Below are 20,106 nucleotides of genomic sequence, written 5' to 3' on the forward strand. Positions count from 1 at the left end.
AAAGTAGCCGAACGTCGGTGCGCAGGCGCCGTATAGAGCTGCACCAACGTTCGGCTTCTTTCGGCTACTCGTGACGCGATGTATGCGACCGTCGGAAGCCTGTCAATCAAATAGGAACGCCCAGTCCCGAAGACCATACTCGGAAGCGGCGGAGAAGATCTATCTATAAAACGGTTTGCAGGCGCCATAGCGTTAAAAATAGCGTCTGAAATCCGCCCTTAAACAGCTACTCTATTCACTCCAGTGTGAAAGCCAGAGGGCTTTCCCACTGGAGCGGTGCGCTGGCAGGGCGTCAGGAAAAGTCCTGCCAGCAGCTTCTTTGAAGCGCATTAGAAGAGCTGAACTCACTGCTCCTAATGCGCTCCTGCCCATTGACATCAATTGGCAGCGCCACCGTACCGCTGGCAATACGCCCTGTAGCGGCGCATTGCCTGCGGTATTAACCCTTTCTCGGCCGCTAGCGGGGGTTAAAAGCTATGGAAATATGCCACAAATTCGACGGTAAAATAGCAGCGTTTTACCACTATTTTACCGCCGACGCTATGGGCGGCACCAGTGTGAAAGGGGTCTAATTGGTTAAGGATGTCTTGACTAAATAAAGGTTGACAAACACTGTTCTATGCTATCAGACAAATAATTGGTAAGATAATTCCTGAGTATACAAGTTGTTACTGAGCAAGCCTCAATGCAGCTAAATAAAACACCCTACCGATCAGCAAATTTGGTATTCACCATAAAGCAAAACCCAAAAACTTTACTAATATTGTTTTAAATGGAATTTTCTTTTATTTTTAAATTGAACATCAAATGGTTCATGATTATTTTCTTTACCTAAAATAAAAAACAATAAAAAAACATCACAATAATCTATAAACCAGATAAACAACAGCACACCAATGACTGAACATCAGAGTGAGGGAGTAGCAGGAGGTACTAAGTTATTTTTCGTTTTGGGGGAGCAGGTAGGTCAGTACTGGATCTGTTAATGCCCATCACCGGCCGTCTCAATCCCGTATGGACTTTGGCGGGGTCTATAGTCCGAGTATTGGTTGACACACAGGATGCCGGGTGAATGGCCTCCACACCCTGTTGGATAATATTGCCCAGAGCAGCCAGTCCTTCTGTCTGCTGTATGTGAAGGAGGCTCAGAGAGTAGGCAATCTGGGATAAGATGGAGTTCTGTTCCTGCATTAAGACGTTTGATTCCTGTTGGTTGGAGGACAAGTTGTGCAAAGTCTGGTTTAATACAGAGAAATGGCGGTCTTGGTGCTCAGGCTCCAGAACTGGCTCTTGTTCTTCCATTGTGTCTGAGCAATGAAGCTGATCTCCGGGTGAAATGATGGAACGTTCTTCAGAAGAGTCTTTACTGGAGTCCTCCCCCAACTCCTGACACTGAGGCGAGAAGACATTGTTGGCCAGGGACTCCTGATGGACTGAATCTATTGCTGGAGTGAAGACAGCTTCTGCAAGGAACTCCCGATGGACTAAAACCATGGGAGGAGAGAATATGGTGTCTGCCAAGGACTTTTGGTGGACTAAATCCATGGGAGGAGAGAATATGGTGTCTGCCAAAGACTTTTGGTGGACCAAATCCATGGGAGGAGAGAATATGGTGTCTGCCAAGGACTTTTGGTGGACCAAATCCATGGGAGGAGAGAATATGGTGTCTGCCAAGGACTTTTGGTGGACCAAATCCATGGGAGGAGAGAATATGGTGTCTGCCAAAGACTTTTGGTGGACTAAATCCATGGGAGGAGAGAATATGGTGTCTGCCAAGGACTTTTGGTGAACCAAATCCATGGGAGGAGAGAAGACGGTGTCTTCCAGGTTTTCAGAATGGACCAAATCTATGGGATCTAAGCAGAAAAGCATTGTGTTACCAAAAATAATAGAATTTCTCTTCTACACTCAATGCGCAGTACATCCAGAGCAACACAAACTGTTAACACTTTATCTAACCTGCTTCATACTTGTCCTTTCTAAATGTTCCTACTCCAAACTTCTGCCCTGGTTGTAGAGGAACGTTGATCAAAAAGGGACCTGTTTATAACTGATGGAGCTGATCGTTTGACAATTTTTTATGGGAAATATCAACACTGACTGTTCTGTCTTTATCAGTAGTCTCCAAACTGTGGCAGGGGGGCTGGATATGGCCCTATTTCTTGACTTTATCTGGCCTTTGGGACACTATTTCCAATGATGGAGCTCCATTTCCCCTACTGACACCATCAACAGGACACCATTTTCTCATAGATAACAATAGGGCACTATTCTTCCCATTACAACCAATGATGGGGCATTGATGCCGAGGCATTTTCTACTCGCACTGGCCACAGTCCGGCCCCACCTAAAGTACAGTAAACAGACCCCTTGTCTATATAAAACAGTATTATAATCAGGTTTCAGTATCTGCTTTTCACTCATAAAATTACCTGGAACCTAAACTACCCTGAACCCGAAGCAATGCATTGTTTATTAAAAGCAATACGCTTATTCCTCAAGGCGGAGCCCTGCATTTTGACAGGCTTTTATCTTATTTTAAGGCTACCGTCTACCTTTTACCTTGAAATGTTCTACAGGAAAAAGCAAAACGTAGCACAATAGGGCAATAAGTTGTAAGACCATAAGTAATTATTCCGATAACCATAGACAGGCCCGTAGAGTAGATACAAGGTCTAGTTAAAGAAAGAAAAATATCAAAAAGTCTAAAAGAAAAATCAATATTGAGATTCATTATTTAATTTGACAATGATAGGTTAAGTTTGGGCCTATCAGTAATCTTCTTTCTTTGGCCTGGTGACATCAAACTACTGATTAGTTGCGGTAGGATGGTGCCCACCACTGCTAACTAAACTACAAGGGCCATAAAAAAAAGGCCATTGTATTTCAAATACGAAAAGAAAATGCTAAAACTTTGACCGCTATTAGCAGGCTATCATTAATTTACTGAAGCCTTCTAGAGACTAATAATAAAGTATAATAAAAAGCCATCATGTTTCTATAAAACTGCTCCCAGTTAAGGGTCTCGTGAACAAGAAAGCTGGATGTTCAATACCAAGTGTAGACAGCGTTACAATTATAAGTTCAGCCAGTTGGTTGGATTAGACATTTTTCTAGGGACCTCTGTGCTATCGGAGGGGCTTACTACCAATGTAGGTATCTAATTGCTGGATAATAGGATGGGTCCATGTGTAGAGTTTCTCTAGTATGGAAAGGGTCTCTGAGCAATCACTGAGTAGAGAAAGACACAGAGTAAGGATCTCTGGGTCATGGGAGGGAGCTCTCTGTGTAATGTAGGGATCTCTGGGTAATAGCAAGAGTCTCTGTGTAATGTAGGGAAAAAGAAGAAATAGCTGTACATCCAAAGTTTCCAAAAGTGCCTTTTATTGCAGACGGTCAAAATACACCAGGGCCACCAGGTATTAGTCACGTAGACGCGTTTCACACATTTGATCTGTGCTTCATCAATACTAATGATTAAGCACAGATCAGATGTGTGAAACGCGTCTATGTGACCAACAGCTGGTGTCCTTGGTGTATTTTGACCATCTGCAATAAAAGGCACTTTTGGAAACTTTGGATGTGCAGCTATTTCTTCTTTTTCTCAAGTTTTTACGGAGGCGGGCTGGGGCTAGTACTCCTATTTGGTTCCGATCAAGGTATTGCACACACCTGGAGCAGCAGATTCCTCTTCTTTTGACTCTGTGTAATGTAGGGATCTCTCTGTATGGGAGTGGTCACTGTGTAATATAGTGATATTTGAGTAACGGAGGGGGTCTCTGGGTAATGTAAAGACCTCCGGTAATGAGAATGATCTCGGTATGGGCAATGAGAGGAATCTCTGTGTAATGTAGATATTGATAAGTAATGGGAAGGATTTTTATGTAATGTAGGGATTGATGAGTAACTGAAGGGGACTCTGTGCAATGTAGTGATTGATGGGTAATGGGAAGTGTGTCTGCATAATGAAAGTAAATTTGCCCAATGGGAGGGGTCTGTGTGTAATGTAGGGATTTCTAGGTAATGAAAGAAATCTGTGTAATGTAGGGGTATTGGGAGGGATTTCCATGTAATGTAGAGGGTCTATGTTTATTTCAGGGATCTATAGGTAATAAGCAGGGTCCCTGTGTAATATAGAGATACCATGATAATGAGGCATCTCTGTGTAAAATATGGATCTCTGGGTAATAAAAAGGAGTCTCTATGTAATGGCAGAAGTCTGTTTAATGTCTGGGCAAGGGGGAAAGTATCTGTGTAATGTAGGAATCTCTGGGGAAGGGGAAGAGTCTCTGTGTAATGTTGGGATCTCTGGGCAAGGAGAAGAGTCTCTGTGTAATGTAAGGATCTCTGGGCAAATGGGCAAAGTCTATGTGTAACATGGGGATCTCTGGGTAATAAGAGAAGTACTTGTGTAATGTAGGGATCTCTGGGTAATAAGAGGGTCTCTGTATAATATAAGGGTTGCTGGATAATGGGAAGGAATTCAATGTAATTTAGGGATTTATGGATAATGTAGGGCTCTCTGGGTAATAAAAGAGATTTCTGTGTAATGCAAGGACGTCTGGGTAATGAAAAGGATCCTTGTGTTACACAAGGACCCTTTGGTAACGGGAATGATCTCTTTGTATAGTGTAAAGATTTCTGGATAATGAACGAGTGTAGGGATTGCTCGGGATGTCAGAGTCTCTGGGTAATGGGAGTGACCTCTTTGTAACTTATGGATCTCTAGGTTATGAGAGGGGCCTCTGTGTAATGTATGGATCTCTTAGTAATGGGTGGGGTCTTTGTGTAATATAGGGATCTTTCTCTGGGAGGGGTCTCTGTATAATGTAGGGATCTCTGGGTAATGGGTTAAGTCACATTTTAAAATCGCTGACCATAAAGTGGAGTAAAACAACATTACAATGTTTAGGAAGCGGTTCTGAATAATAAGGGCCCCAGGAAACCTTCTTACACCCCCCCCCCCGCCTTCTGTATATGACCGCAATCTGGTCTCTTCAAAGCATTAAAATGTAATAACAGTATTTACCAGCTTCCACCTCCTCTGGTTGGTCCTCCTTGTCCTGGTTCCAGTCCACCTCTTTGCTGAACTCTGGTTTGAAGAAGTCTCTTAGCCTCTGCTCATACGGTGCCAATCTCAGGTGTGGTGGAGGCCGGCGCCCAGTCTCTGCCACGTGGGCAGCTGCCTCCCTCAGTTTTTCGTTCATCTTGCGCTTGGCGTTCTTCCACCTCTTCTTGACTTTATCACTGGTGCGGGAAGCCACTCCTACGCCGCTCACTTCATTGGCTATGGCCTGCCACATGGCGTTCTTAGCAATGCTGGGTGTGATGTCAGACTCTTTCCCGAAAAGCTTGGAGTAATTCTCTAAAACCAGGTCCACTAGGACATCCAGCTCCTTCTCGGTGAACTTCACGATTCGCAGACGCGGAGCTCCGGGGGACGAAGAGGACGGCAAATGAGATCCGTGCAAATTAGGTATCTGATTCACTGGGAATTGTGGGGCTGCCCCAATGTCACCTTTAGGTGGCTCCCCATTATCTGTCACTACGGCATAGAACAAATTGAAATTTAGAGGTGCCCTACAACCAGTGTCACAAATGTTTTTAAAGGCCAGACAGTTTATAGCTATTAACAACTCAATTGTGCTGCCACAGATTCATTAGGAGGTCCCAAGTGGTGGCCTCCATATTTCTTCCAAATAGGTTTATTTTAAGTTTGAAAGGAAATATATGTGAAGACGATCAGCTTAATATACGTAATGGGAAACTATATCTATAGACAACTATATAGTTCTTTAAAGCCCCTATACACACGATCGAATATCTGATATCCAATGAAACTGACTTTCATCAGTCTTGCCTACACACCATCGGTCAAAAATCCGACCGTGTCCAAACGCGATGGCGTAAAACACTACGACGTGCTGAGAAAAATGAAGTTCGATGCTTCCGAGCATGCGTCGACTTGATTCTGAGCATGCGTGGATTTTTGACCGATGGACTGCTCCACAGACGATCGTTTTTTTTATCCATAGGAAAAATTTAAAACCAGTTCTATTTTTTTTTCACCGATGGAAAAAGAAAAACGATGGGGCCCACACACGATCGGTTCGTCCATCGGTCTTTTCATCGGACAAACCGATCGTGTGTACAGGGCTTTAGAGTGGGAGAAGTATTAGAACCTTTGTCCGAAAAAAAGGGACACGTGGCGGCAAAAACGTGAGCATAATTGCATTGGCTGTGGATATACAGGAGTGGATTTACTAAAGGCAAATAGGCTGTTCACTTTGCAAGGGAAATTGCCCCAGAGCTTAAAGCGGGGGTTCACCCAAATTTTTTTTTTTAACATTAGATTGAGGCTAATTACTGGAGGCAGAATCTGGTGTTTTTTTTTTTAAATCAATGCAGTACTTACCGTTTTAGAGATAGATGTTCTACGCCGCTTCCGGGTATGGTCTTCGGGAATGGGCGTTCCTATTTGATTGACAGCCTTCCGACGGTCGCATACAGCGCGTCACCAGTTGCTGAACGTCGGTGCGGCTCTATACGGCGCCTGCGCACCGACGTTCGGCTACTTTTGGAAACTGGTGACGCGCTGTATGCAACGGTCGGAAGGCTGTCAATCAAATAGGAACGCCCAGTCCCGCAGCCCATACCCGGAAGCGGCGGAGAACATCGGTCTCTAAAACGGTAAGTACTGCATTGATTTTAAACAAAACACCCGATTCTGCCTCCAGTAATTAGCCTCAATCTAATGTTAAAAATAGATTTTTTTGGGTGAACCTCCACTTTAAATGGTAGAAAAATAGCATAGCTTGCACGTGCATGGATGATGGAAGTCAGTTGAGCTGCACCGTACTCACTAAGCGAAGGGAAAATTCCCCTGCAAGGTGAACCGCCTAATTGCTTTTAGTAAATCAACCCCATAGGGCAGCCTTTCTCAACCTTTTTACCCCAGAGGAACCATTGAAATAATTTCCAGATCTTGAGGAACCCCAACTAAAACCAATGTATTTGAGGCCAACCCCTCGCATTGGTTGCCAATGGGAAGAATGCCCTCCTTACAGTGGTGGTCAGAATGAAACCCTTATGCCCCATACACACGATCAGGCTTTTGCCCAGCCAAACTCACATCAGAATTCCGACAGAATTCCATTGGAGTAAAAGAGAACGGGCCATATTCTGAGTAAAGTTACGATGGAGTATCTCAGGATACTCCATCGTATCTCTCTTTTTTGGCCCGTGTATCTATGTGAGTGATTCTTAGAATCATTTTCGCATAGATACGCTGAAGATCCGACATGTGTAAGTTCACTTACACTGTCGGATCTTAAATGTAATTACTCCGCCGGCCGCTAGGTGGCGTTTACGTTCAGGTCTCATTTGTTTATGCAAATGAGCCTGATACGCCGATTCCCGAACGAATTCGCGTCGCGTAACCGTCGCTTACGTCGTTTGCGTAGGCGTAAGGTTACCCCTGCTATATGAGGGGTAACCTTACGCCAGTCCTACGTAGGCCATGTTAAGTATGGCGTCGGGTCCGCGTCGTGTTTTCCCGTCGGGTACGTCGTTTTACTAAGTCGTTCTTGAATACGACTTTACGTCAATGATGCACACGTCGGCGTCATTGACGTTTTACGCCGAGAACTGGAGCATGCGCACTGGGCTATTTTAAGCCCGGCGCATGCGCAGTTCGTTAGAAGCCGCCCCCTTGGATATATATGCGGGGATACGCCGGGCCAATTACACTCCGCCGCCCCAAACTACGGAGCAAGTGTTTGGGGAATACAGCACTTGCTCCTGTAGGTTGGGGCGGCGGAGTGTAAATGGCTTACGCGCCGCGCGCCTACTTTCTACCAGAATATGGCCCAACATGTTCTCTATCTAAAGTCCGATGGAATTCCTTGGGAAAAAAGTTTGATGAGGCATACACACGGTCGGAATTTCCGATGGAAAAAGTCAGTCGGAAATTCCGATTGTGTGTACGGGGCTTTACAGACAGGTTAAAAAGACCCTTAATCAGGCTCTGCCAAATGGCGTTGGCTTTGGGACTATGCAAGCACCATCACGTGGGAGGTCAATCACCCACAGCTCAAGGAGCCCCTAGCACCCTCTGGAGCAACCCTAGTTGAGAATGGCCCGGTGTTCATTTGTCAGTGGAAGGAAGAATGGGAAGGGGGACCCCCTTTAGCATCTGTTATGGGGACACTGCCAAGGTCCGTGGAACCCTGGAATTTTTATCAAATCTTGAGATAGTGCCACTTGATCTCTCAGAGTGGAAGGTAAAGGAGAACTCTACTAAAAGCACAGTTATTCTGCATACACTGCACAAATCAACTGCAAAATGCTTCCTTATTACTTCCTTTACATGAGCTTATCTGCACATAGAAAAAATATAGAGAGAGCTTTGTCTGAGTCTAACAGGGCTTACTGCAAAAAGTGGGAGACTACCAACCAACCACAGCTGAGACAATGAACACTTTGGTCAAGAGTATTTCTTATAGAGCACAGCTTACAGAGCGCAGGGGTCAGGAGTATATAATATACAGCATAGCTTACAGAGAGCAGTGGTCAGGAGTATATAATGTACAGCATAGCTTACAGAGCGCAGTGGTCAGGAGTACATTATATACAGCATAGCTTACAGAGAGCAGTGGTCAGGAGTATATAATGTACAGCATAGCTTACAGAGAACAGTGGTCAGGAGTATATAATGTACAGCATAGCTTACAGAGAGCAGTGGTCAGGAGTATATAATGTACAGCATAGCTTACAGAGAACAGTGGTCAGGAGTATATAATGTACAGCATAGCTTACAGAGAGCAGTGGTCAGGAGTATATAATGTACAGCATAGCTTACAGAGAGCAGTGGTCAGGGGTATATAATGTACAGCATAGCTTAAAGAGAACAATGATCAGGAGTATATAACGTACAGTCAAGCTTACAGAGCGCAGGGGTCAGGGTTGCACAGATACCGTTTTTCTACCGGCGAGTACGAGTACCGATACTTTTGGTCAAGAACTCACCGATACTGAGTAATGATACCTTTGCGGTGCGATTTGAGTCCATACAAAATGTATGGGCTCAAATCGCACTGCAAAGAATCACATGCAGTTTCTCGCACCGCTCCTGTGTGTACCCAGGCTGAAATCATTATGACAACTCTGCATTCACACAGGAGCGTTGTGGGAAACCGCATGCAATTCAGACAGGAACCTGTTCAAATCTATTCTTTGCAGTAAGATTTGAGCTAATTCATTTTGTATGGGCTCAAATGGCACAGCAAAGGTATCAGTTTCAGGTATTGGAGTTTGACGGTGCAACCCTGGTCAGGAGTGTGTAACAGTCAACACAGCATATAGGGTGCAGGAGAAATGCTCAACATTGGAGGTCAGTGGGGAGAAGACTGCCTTGGCATTGGTATCTATAATATAAAAAAATGCCCTGAGGTCAATAGTCAGTGGGAGGAAGCATGCCCCAGTACAGGCAGTCAATGGGAGAAAGCATGCCCCAGTACAGGCAGTCAATGGGAGGAAGCATGCCCCAGTACAGGCAGTCAATGGGAGGAAGAATGCCCCAGTACTGGCAGTCAGTGGGAGGAAGAATGCCCCAGTACAGGCAGTCAATGGGAGGAAGCATGCCCCAGTACAGGCAGTCAATGGGAGGAAGAATGCCCCAGTACAGGCAGTCAATGGGAGGAAGAATGCCCCAGTACAGGCAGTCAATGGGAGGAAGAATAGCCCCAGTACAGGCAGTCAATGGGAGGAAGCATGCCCCAGTACAGGCAGTCAATGGGAGGAAGCATGCCCCAGTACTGGCAGTCAGTGGGAGGAAGCATGCCCCAGCACAGGCAGTCAATGGGAGGAAGCATGCCCCAGTACAGGCAGTCAATGGGAGGAAGCATGCCCCAGTACAGGCAGTCAATGGGAGGAAGCATGCCCCAGTACAGGCAGTCAATGGGAGGAAGAATAGCCCCAGTACAGGCAGTCAGTGGGAGGAAGCATGCCCCAGTACAGGCAGTCAATGGGAGGAAGCATGCCCCAGTACAGGCAGTCAATGGGAGGAAGCATGCCCCAGTACAGGCAGTCAATGGGAGGAAGCATGCCCCAGTACTGGCAGTCAGTGGGAGAAAGCATGCCCCAGTACAGGCAGTCAATGGGAGGAAGCATGCCCCAGTACAGGCAGTCAATGGGAGGAAGCATGCCCCAGTACAGGCAGTCAATGGGAGGAAGCATGCCCCAGTACAGGCAGTCAGTGGGAGGAAGAATGCCCCAGTACAGGCAGTCAATGGGAGGAAGCATGCCCCAGTACAGGCAGTCAATGGGAGGAAGAATGCCCCAGTACAGGCAGTCAGTGGGAGGAAGAATAGCCCCAGTACAGGCAGTCAATGGGAGGAAGAATAGCCCCAGTACAGGCAGTCAATGGGAGGAAGCATGCCCCAGTACAGGCAGTCAATGGGAGGAAGCATGCCCCAGTACAGGCAGTCAATGGGAGGAAGCATGCCCCAGTACAGGCAGTCAATGGGAGGAAGCATGCCCCAGTACAGGCAGTCAGTGGGAGGAAGCATGCCCCAGTACAGGCAGTCAGTGGGAGGAAGCATGCCCCAGTACAGGCAGTCAGTGGGAGGAAGCATGCCCCAGTACAGGCAGTCAGTGGGAGGAAGCATGTCCCAGTACTGGCAGTCAGTGGGAGGAAGCATGCCCCAGTACTGGCAGTCAGTGTGAGGAAGCATGCCCCAGCACAGGCAGTCAGTGGGAGGAAGCATGCCCCAGTACAGGCAGTCAATGGGAGGAAGCATGCCCCAGTACAGGCAGTCAGTGGGAGGAAGCATGCCCCAGTACAGGCAGTCAGTGGGAGGAAGCATGCCCCAGTACAGGCAGTCAGTGGGAGGAAGCATGTCCCAGTACTAGCAGTCAGTGGGAGGAAGCATGCCCCAGTACTGGCAGTCAGTGTGAGGAAGCATGCCCCAGCACAGGCAGTCAGTGGGAGGAAGCATGCCCCAGTACAGGCAGTCAGTGGGAGGAAGCATGCCCCAGTACAGGCAGTCAATGGGAGGAAGAATGCCCCAGTACAGGCGGTCTGTGGGAGGAAGAATGCCCCAGTACAGGCAGTCAATGGGAGGAAGAAAGGGGGGAACACCTTTAGTATCTGTTACTGGGACACAGCCCGCAGAACCCTGGAAATTGTATTAAATCTTGGGACAGTTCCAACGGGATCTCTAAGAGAGTCCAGTTCTCGTATAACAAGATGAAAATGAGGATAGGTGAGCTCAATAGATCTGTATGGAATAACAAAAACAGTTCAGGGACGTACAGGAGTTGATGTACTAAAACTGGAGAGTGCAAAATCTGGCGCAGCTCTGCACAGAAACCAATTGGCTTCCAGTTTTTTTTCCCCTTAAAGCCTAATTGAACCAGCGGAAATTAAAGTGGAAGAAAAACCCATCGATTTGACAATTCCAGGAAATGCCGGGAATGTAACACACGTGCAGGATTTCCGACGAGAAAATTTCCCGTCGGAAATCCCAAGGGGAAAGCCGAGAACCTGCTCGGTTCAGTCTTTCCCGATAGGAAAACTGCGATGGAGCTTTGGTCGGGAATCCCGGCCATGTGTATGATTCATCGCAGTTTTTCCCATAGGAAAACTGCCAAAAACCGCCATGCAAAAGTCAGCCGGTTTTCCCGGCGGGAAAAAAAGAGAACTGGCTTTTTTTTTTGCCCGGTGGTTTTTGGTCAGTTTTCCCGTCGGAAAAACTGCGATGGAGCATACACACGGCCGACATTCCCGGCCAAAAGCTCTCCTCACAGTTTTCCTGTCGGAAAACCTGATCGTGTTTACAAGGCATGTCACATTGGATGTGCTCTCATCCAAACTGTCAAACCATCCAATGGTTGGTGTCATAACTGATGTGCAGCATCATGGCAGTTGAAGACCAAACAAAGACCAAGATGGTGGCTTACTTGGCTGAAAACAATAGGAGGGTTTATTTCTACTCCCAAGCAGGCCCGGACTGGCCATAGGGCATGCCGGGCAAAAGCCCGGTGGGCCGGGGCCACCAGGCCGCAAATTTTGGACTGTGACATGCAGGACCGTCCGCGGGTGGATGGGCGGCTTGCGGGGGCCGTTCGCGGGTGGATTGCGGGGGCCGTTCGCGGGTGGATTGCGCCGGCGGGATGCAGAGCCAGCAACGGGTGGATTGCGGGGAACGGCCGCGTGTGGATTGCCCGTGTAGGGGCGGATTGCGATGTCCGGCCAAAGGTGGATTGCGGGTGGATGGGCGGGATGCAGAACCGGCCGCGGGCGATGTGCTGCATGTGCAGGAGAAGTGGATGGAGTCTCACCATTCCCCCACGCACCAAGCCGCTCCATAGCAACCTAGGCTGCCGCCACAGCAGAAGCAAGGGTCCTGGTTTACACATGTGCCTTCGCAGTGGCTGGTCACCTAGCAACCAGGACGCCAGGAGAGAAGGAGAGGCTGAGTGCTTCCACATCATTGAATACTGTAGATGCAGCTGCAGAATCTCAGACCCGCCTCCTGCACATGAAAGCTGGCTAGGTGCTGCCACTGCTCATAGGGAAAGCAGTACGGATGGTGTACACCCACCTGTCTTCCCGCCCACTTTTTTTCCCACTGATGAAGAGATTTTGATCTGACGCTCCAGGGCCAGAGAGTGCTCTTTTGATAGAGGTAAATTAATTATGCTATTTTTCTCCTCTTATGTGACTGCAGTCTTTTAATCTGCCAGCTCATGGACAGGCATTTTTAAATCCGTGTGCATCTACTGTTTGGGCAGTGGCGTAGCGTGGTGGGGCGGGTGTGTCAGACCGGTTATGGTCCTGGGCGCAAAATTTAGAGGAGCGATGTCCAGAGTGTGCTGCCCTTGATGTCATGTTCTCCAGGTGCGTGATAAGAATCGTTCTACCCAGAAAAGTTGACTGTGGATGAAATATTTAACATGCTTCGTAAGCACTACTAAAGCTACTTTCACACTGGGGCGGGGGGTGTTAGCGGTAAAGCGCTGCTAATTTTAGCGGCATATTACCACTGTAATAGCGGTGCTTTTCGGCCGCTAGCGGGGTGCATTTAACCCCCACTAGCGGGCAAATAAAGGTTTAAAAGCGCCTCTGTCAAATCGCTTTGCTGGCACTTCGGCAGCAGTGCCCATTGATTTCAGGGGCAGGGGCGGTGGAGGACGCTCGAATGATGCTTCTTGCAGAACTTTTTCTAATGGCCTACAAGCACACCGCCCCAGTGGGAAAGTACTAGGGCTCTCAAACTGGGGCTGCAGGGGAGGCGTTTTTCAGGAGCTTTACAGGCGCTATCTTTAGCCCAAAAGCACCTAAAAACGCCTCCAGTGTGAAAGGGGTCCTAAAGTAATACTCAAAAAGACAGTGATTAAGCATACTTACAAAGCCAGTTATAAAGGAGTATTGCTTTATAACTGGCATTGCGGTATTCCTGTATATTACAAACAGAGCCAGTTATAAAGGAGTTTTTCTTAATAACTGGCTTTGTTAGTACTCCATTATATCTGGTTTCGGCCCCAATCTGTCACATTAAACTAAAAAAGTTACTGTAACCGAATCCACACATCCTGGAACCCCAAATCCCGTTACCAACAGCCCCCGCGAATGCCTATCCCCCCCCCCCCCCCCGGGCTGCTCAGTCTAAAATGCCTGGGCCTATTTTTCGTCCCAGTCCGGGCCTGCTCCCAAGTATTCGTAAAATCAATCCCACAGTTCCCAGCATCTTCTGCTACCCGAGGAGCTGGCCGATAATCCCTCTCATGCTACTAGACCTTGATCCCTGGGCAACCTCCCTTCCCTTCCCCAATGTGTCACCACTCTCCCCCTACCCTGAAACGGCCCCCCACTCCAATCAGCCTCTTTCAGGAGTGGACTACGGGGTAACGCTGAACTTCATGACGGGAGGTACAAAGTTTAATGTAGTCAGTTGAGCAGAAGGTAAGCAGAAATTGTCCAATGAGAACCAATATTTTGGAACAGAAGAGGGCTTTCCCAAATGGTCATCACAAGACTGGAAGGATACAATGGTTTTGTATGCTGTCGCATTAACAGTACCCATTGGATAGACCTGAACTAAATCATTTGGAGGGGTAGTTTGGTGTAGTTTTGTGCATTTAACAGATGTGATGGTCAAGTTTCCATCACGTTTTGGCTATATAGTGTATCTGAACCAGGTATACAGTATATCCAACATACATTTCCCTTCACCATGCCAATTTATACAGGAGACCCGATTCTTGGTCTGTCTACATACAGCTCTATGGTCTTGTGACTCATAGCGCCCCCTTTCTGCCACATCTCAGATCCTGAATATCACCAACCAAAGCAGGGTATCAGAGGAATTCTCACCTCTAGATGGTGAAGCGTCATCTGACCGCTGGCTGCCCACAGCCACCTTGATATAGTCCACCTCTTGTTTGATGGGCTTCAACGTTACCTGCCCTGCAAATGTAAGAAAACGGCAGTTGTCAGCAATAGTAAATTATACACGTGCAGTATCTTTCCTTTGGACTTTGTCTACAGATGTGTTTTACGGACATGCTAAACATATTAACCACTTCCCCTTGTGTGGACATCATATGACAAACCCTCCGACCCTCCACACCTGCACCCAGTCTCATTGGCATCTCTGCAAGTAGCCCTGGTAAATAGGTCTTTGTATAGGGAGAGGAGGGCGGGGAAAAACCCTATCATTCTCTTCTTTCACAAATTAATTATGTGCTTCAATACTTATAGACATCTACCCCATACTCGCTCCTGAAGAGTGGCAGTCGCTGCAAAACGCGTTGAGCCTCATATTTTGTAATACTATCAATTACTATAATTACCAATTGGAGTGTACCAATGAATTAGAGACACAGCTATTTACCAGGGAGACACGCTTTAACCACTTCCAGACCTGCGCACGACGATGTACGTCCTATTTTTAAAGATGGATATCTCGGTAACGGCAGCAGCTGCTGCCACAACCGAGGTATCGATCTTTAGTGTGCGCGGTCCGGTACACGATAACGGCGGTCTCCGCGGCGGATTCGCCGCGAGATCGCCGTTATCGGTGGCGGGAGAGGGCCCCCCTCCCGCCGCTCTCCGCCGCTTACCGGAGCCGTCGGTAGCGGCGGAGGCGATCGGGACCGTTCGGCTGGTGACTGGGGACGAGACTGAAGGAAAAATCTCCTTCGCCCGTCCCCATAGCTCTGCTGGGCGGAAGTGACGTCAAAACGTCAGTCCCGCCCAGCCTCTTAAAGAAACATTTTTTTTTTGTCATTTGAAAAAATGACAGTTTCATTTTTTTTTTTTTCTTGCATTTTAGTCTAATTATGAGATCTGTGGTCTTTTTGACCCCAGATCTCATATTTAAGAGGACCTGTCATGCTTTTTTCTATTATAAGGGATGTTTACATTCCTTATAATAGGAATAAAAGTGATCAAATTATTATTATTTTTTTTTCAGTGTAAAAAGTAATAAAATAAATAAAAATAAATAAGAAAACAAAAAAATAATTTTTTTAAGGCGCCCCGTCCCGACGAGCTCGCGCGCAGAAGCGAACGCATACGCGAGTAGCGCCCGCATATGAAAACGGTGTTTAAATCACACAAGTGAGATATCGCCGCGATCGTTAGAGCGAGAGCAATAATTTTAGCCCTAGAGCTACTCTGTAGCTCAAAAAATGCAACCTATAGAATTTTTTAAACGTTGCCTATCAAGATTTTTAAGGGTAAAAGTTTGACGCCATGCCACGAGCGGGCGCAATTTTTAAGCGTGACATGTTGGGTATCATTTTACTCGGCGTAACATTATCTTTCACAATATGTAAAATTGGGCCAAATTTATTGTTGTCTTATTTTTTAATTAAAAAAAGTGAATTTTTTCCAAAAAAAGTGCGCTTGTAAGACCGCTGCGCAAATACGGTGTGACAAAAAGTATTGCAATGACCACTATTTTATTCTCTAGGGTGTTAGAAAAAAATATATATATAATGTTTGGGGGTTTTAAGTAATTTTCTAGCAGAAAAAACTGTTTTAGTCTTGCAAACACCAAATCTGAAAAACACCTAAGGTCTGGAAGTGGTTAATTAAATAGTTTTTTTTACAATGTTTATATTATGAACTTATTATGTTACTAGTAGATCATGTTATGATTGTCATATTTTATATATCCTAATGAACTTGATTCTTTATAATGTTTACATTACAAACTTAATATGCCATTATTTTATCATGTTATTATTATTAGTCATATTTTATATATATCAATACACTATTGACTTCCAATCGTTGTTGTACAATGTTGTCATGTAATGTTCATAGTTCCAATATACCAATTACCTTCCATCTCCATCTTTATTGTGTTATCTCCCCGGGATGCATGCTTCATATAAAATCCCACCTTTCTTTCTTTTTTTATCAAATAATAGGGATGGAGGCGCTTGGCGGTATATGCCTTGCGCTCTCATACAAAGTCCCAAAGCTTTAGCTTTTATCTGGACAACATATGACGTCCTGGGGTTTAATTGATTGCACCCATATGATTTATTTCTGTTTGCATTAGATCTGTCTCTTGAGGTATCAGTAATCTGCACTCACCTCTCGCGACAGCTCCGGTACTCTCTGACCCTTGGCTTCTCATTGGTGCCTTGGTGTAGTCATCATCGGGTTTCATGGTGTGTGACGTCATCTGTCCTGCAAACACCAACAACATGAATAGACTGTGAGCGCTCTTTATACAGGCTGATGAATTTCATCCAACTGATAAAAGTTTACACAGAGATATGTTCAACTGTAAAAAAACAAAAACAAAAAGATAAAACCCAGAAAAGCTACCAAGGACTGTAAAGCCTCGTACACACGACCGGTTTTCCCGCCGGGAAAACTGCCAGGAGAGCTTTTGGCCGAGAAAACCGGACGTGTGTATGCTTCCTGGCAGTTTTCCCGTCAGGAAAACAGCCCGGGGATCCCGTCAGGAAAACAGCCCGGGAATCCCGTCTGGAAAATAGAGAACCTGCTCCCTTTTTTTCTCTTCGGGATTCCCGGTGTTTTTATTCCCCACCAGATCTACTACTTACCTATGGGAAATACTGCGAGGCAGTGTCAATGGAGCATACACACGGCCGGGATTCCCGGCCAAAGCTCCATGTCAGTTTTCCTGCCGGGTTCCCATCGGTTTTCTCGGCAGACTTTTTAATCGGCGAGAAAACCGAGCGTGTGTACAGGGCTTTAATGTGAAGTTCAAAACCCAACCAAGGAAGAAAAGAGGTGAACCAGAATATGGCTGTTCTTACCTGGATTCGATCACTGCCCTGATCGACTCATAGAGCTCTTAAAAGTCCAACGCAAATATGGCTCAGTTTGCATGGGGGGGGGGGGGGGGGGGGGGTTAGATTTGCCCCAAAATTGGGAAGCTCAGAATTGCCCTCATGGTTCCAGGCCAGCAGTGGATCGAGTTAATGCTAGAGATGTGAAGGTAACAGTGTGGAATTACAGGGTGGGGACATTAGAGTGTAAGCTCCTATGGTACAGAGATCTCTGTACAGCACTGAAAGTGTAATCTTTCTGGCAATATGTCATATGGTAACACACTTTAGTGCATTGTATTGCATCACATCACATGTCCTTCAACACACCTACACTACCCTACCTACTACTGACCTCTATACACCACCCTACCTACTACTGACCTCTATACACCGCCCTACCTACTACTGACCTCTATACACCACCCTACCTACTACTGACCTCTATACACTGCCCTACCTACTACTGACCTCTATACACCACCCTACCTACTACTGACCTCTATACACCACCCTACCTACTACTGACCTCTATACACTGCCCTACCTACTACTGACCTCTATACACTGCCCTACATCCTACTAACCTCTGTACACCACCTTACCTACTACTGACCTCTGTACACTGCCCTACATCCTACTGACCTCTATACACTGCAATACCTACTACTGACCTCTGTACACTGCCCTACCTACTACTGACCTCTATACACTGCCCTACATCCTACTGACCTCTGTACACCACCCTACCTACTACTGACCTCTGTACACTGCCCTACATCCTACTGACCTCTGCACACTGCCCTACCTACTACTGACCTATGTACACTGCCCTACCTACTACTGACCTCTGTACACTGCCCTACCTTTCTTTTTTTGTAATTAATAAATTTTCAGCTACACTGAATGGACAGACAGTAATCACTGACTCTGTGCATTCAGAAAAGGAGGGAGACAGTAAATTACAGATTTACCGGCTTCTTCCTCTGCTCTCCATCTTGACAGATCCAGGACGGGACAGGGGGGGACTGGAGGGCGACAGAGGGGGACCGGAGAAGCACTGAGGACACAGAGGGGGACTGGAGGAGCACTGAGGACACGGAGGGGGACCGGAGGAGCACTGAGGACATGGAGGGGGACCGGAGGAGCACTGAGGACACGGAGGGGGACCGGAGGAGCACTGAGGACACGGAGGGGGACCGGAGGAGCACAGAGGACACAAAGGGGGACCGAAGGAGCACAGAGGACACGGAGGGGGATCGGAGGAGCAGAGGACACGGAGGGGGATCGGAGGAGCACAGAGGGGGACTGGAGGAGCACGGAAGACACAGAGAGGGACTGGAAAAGCACGGAAGACACGGAGGGGGACTGGAGCACAGAAGACACGGAGGGGGACCGGAGGAGCACGAAAGACACAGAGGGGGACTGGCGGAGCACGAAAGACACAGAGGGGGGCTGGAGGAGCACGCAGGGGGACTGGAAGACCAGGGGAGCACAGAGAGGGGGACACAGGGGTGATCGGTACGACGGTGGCAGGAGTTACAAGCATCGATCTTCTTGCAGGGCCGGTGCTAGGCAATTTGGCGCCCTAGGCAAGACCAGCTATGTGCGCCCCCCCCCAAAACAAAGAATGTCCCTCCTTGGTGTCACTGAAATAAAAAAGTCCCTTCATTTGTGGTTTTACTGGAAGGACGTACGTCCTTCTGTCTGTGTTGTCAAGAGAAAAATTGTCCCTGCGTCCATCATATGTTTTGTGCACCAGAAAATTTTATGGGGTGGGGTGGTAGGAAGCTGACAGGGAGGATGAATATTACAGGGGTGGGTGGTAGGAAGATGACAGGAAGGATGGAGATGACAGGGGTGGGTGGTAGGGAGGTGACAGGGAGGATGGAGATGACAGGAGTGGGTGGTAGGGAGATGACAGGGAGGATGGAAATGACAGGGGTGAGTGGTAGAAAGCTGACAGGGGTGGGTGGTAGGAAGCTGACAGGGATGGGTGGTCGGGAGGTGACAGGGAGGATGGAGATGACAGGGATGGGTGGTAGGGAGATGACAGGGAGGATGGAGATGACAGGGGTGGGTGGTAGGGAGGATGGAAATGACAGGGGTGGGTGGTAGGAAGCTGACAGGGGTGGGTGGTAGGGATGTGACAGGGAGGATGGAGATGACAGGGGTGGGTGGTAGGGAGGTGACAGGGAGGATGGAGATGACAGGGGTGTGTGGTAGGGAGGTGACAGGGAGGATGGAGATGACAGGGGTGGGTGGTAGGGAGGTGACAGGAAGGATGGAAATGACAGGGTTGAGTGGTAGGAAGGTGACAGGGAGGATGGAGATGACAGGGGTGGGTGGTAGGGAGCTGACAGGGAGGATGGAGATGACAGGGGTGGGTGGTAGGGAGGTGACAGGGATGGGTGGTAGGGAGGTGACAGGGAGGATGGAGATGACAGGGGTGAGTGGTAGGGAGGTGACAGGGAGGATGGAGATGACAGGGGTGGGTGGTAGGGAGGTGACAGGGATGGGTGGTAGGGAGGTGACAGGGAGGATGGAGATGACAGGGGTGGGTGGTCAGATGATCGCTGTTCTGGCAGGTCTTCCAGACTTCCACACTACGGCTGTCCATCCAGGAGAGGAGGTCAAGGAGCTGCTCAGCGGCGATGGCAGTCATCATTATCCGCGCTCTGCACATGGTAGGAGATCCGCAGAGCGTGGGAGAAGGGAAGGAGCCAGGGGAGGGGGAGCACATGGATCCACCCACTGACTGGATGATCGAGGTTGTGACAAGCTCCC

The 20,106-nt window shown here is 47.6% G+C and overlaps 1 protein-coding gene across 3 annotated transcripts in view; it reads right to left on the reverse strand.

Annotated features, from left to right (window-relative positions):
- Positions 1–763: 763 nt before the first annotated feature.
- Positions 764–20,106, reverse strand: part of LOC120936061 — a 59,262-nt gene continuing 39,919 nt past the window's right edge. The window contains exons 9-13 of one of the 3 annotated variants that reach the window (XM_040348162.1): positions 16,613–16,708; positions 14,378–14,470; positions 5,030–5,545; positions 1,628–1,856; positions 764–1,525 (exon numbers count right to left, since the gene is read on the reverse strand). In XM_040348162.1, the coding sequence (XP_040204096.1) occupies positions 934–1,525; positions 1,628–1,856; positions 5,030–5,545; positions 14,378–14,470; positions 16,613–16,708 (1,526 nt within the window). In that variant the 3' untranslated portion in view covers positions 764–933. Of the gene's footprint in view, positions 1,857–5,029; positions 5,546–14,377; positions 14,471–16,612; positions 16,709–20,106 lie in introns of all 3 variants that reach the window. The other 2 variants (XM_040348161.1, XM_040348163.1) reach the window with 2 other exon arrangements.

The sequence above is a fragment of the Rana temporaria genome, chromosome 4 (assembly GCF_905171775.1).
Source record: "Rana temporaria chromosome 4, aRanTem1.1, whole genome shotgun sequence".
NCBI classification, from domain to species: Eukaryota; Metazoa; Chordata; class Amphibia; order Anura; family Ranidae; genus Rana; species Rana temporaria.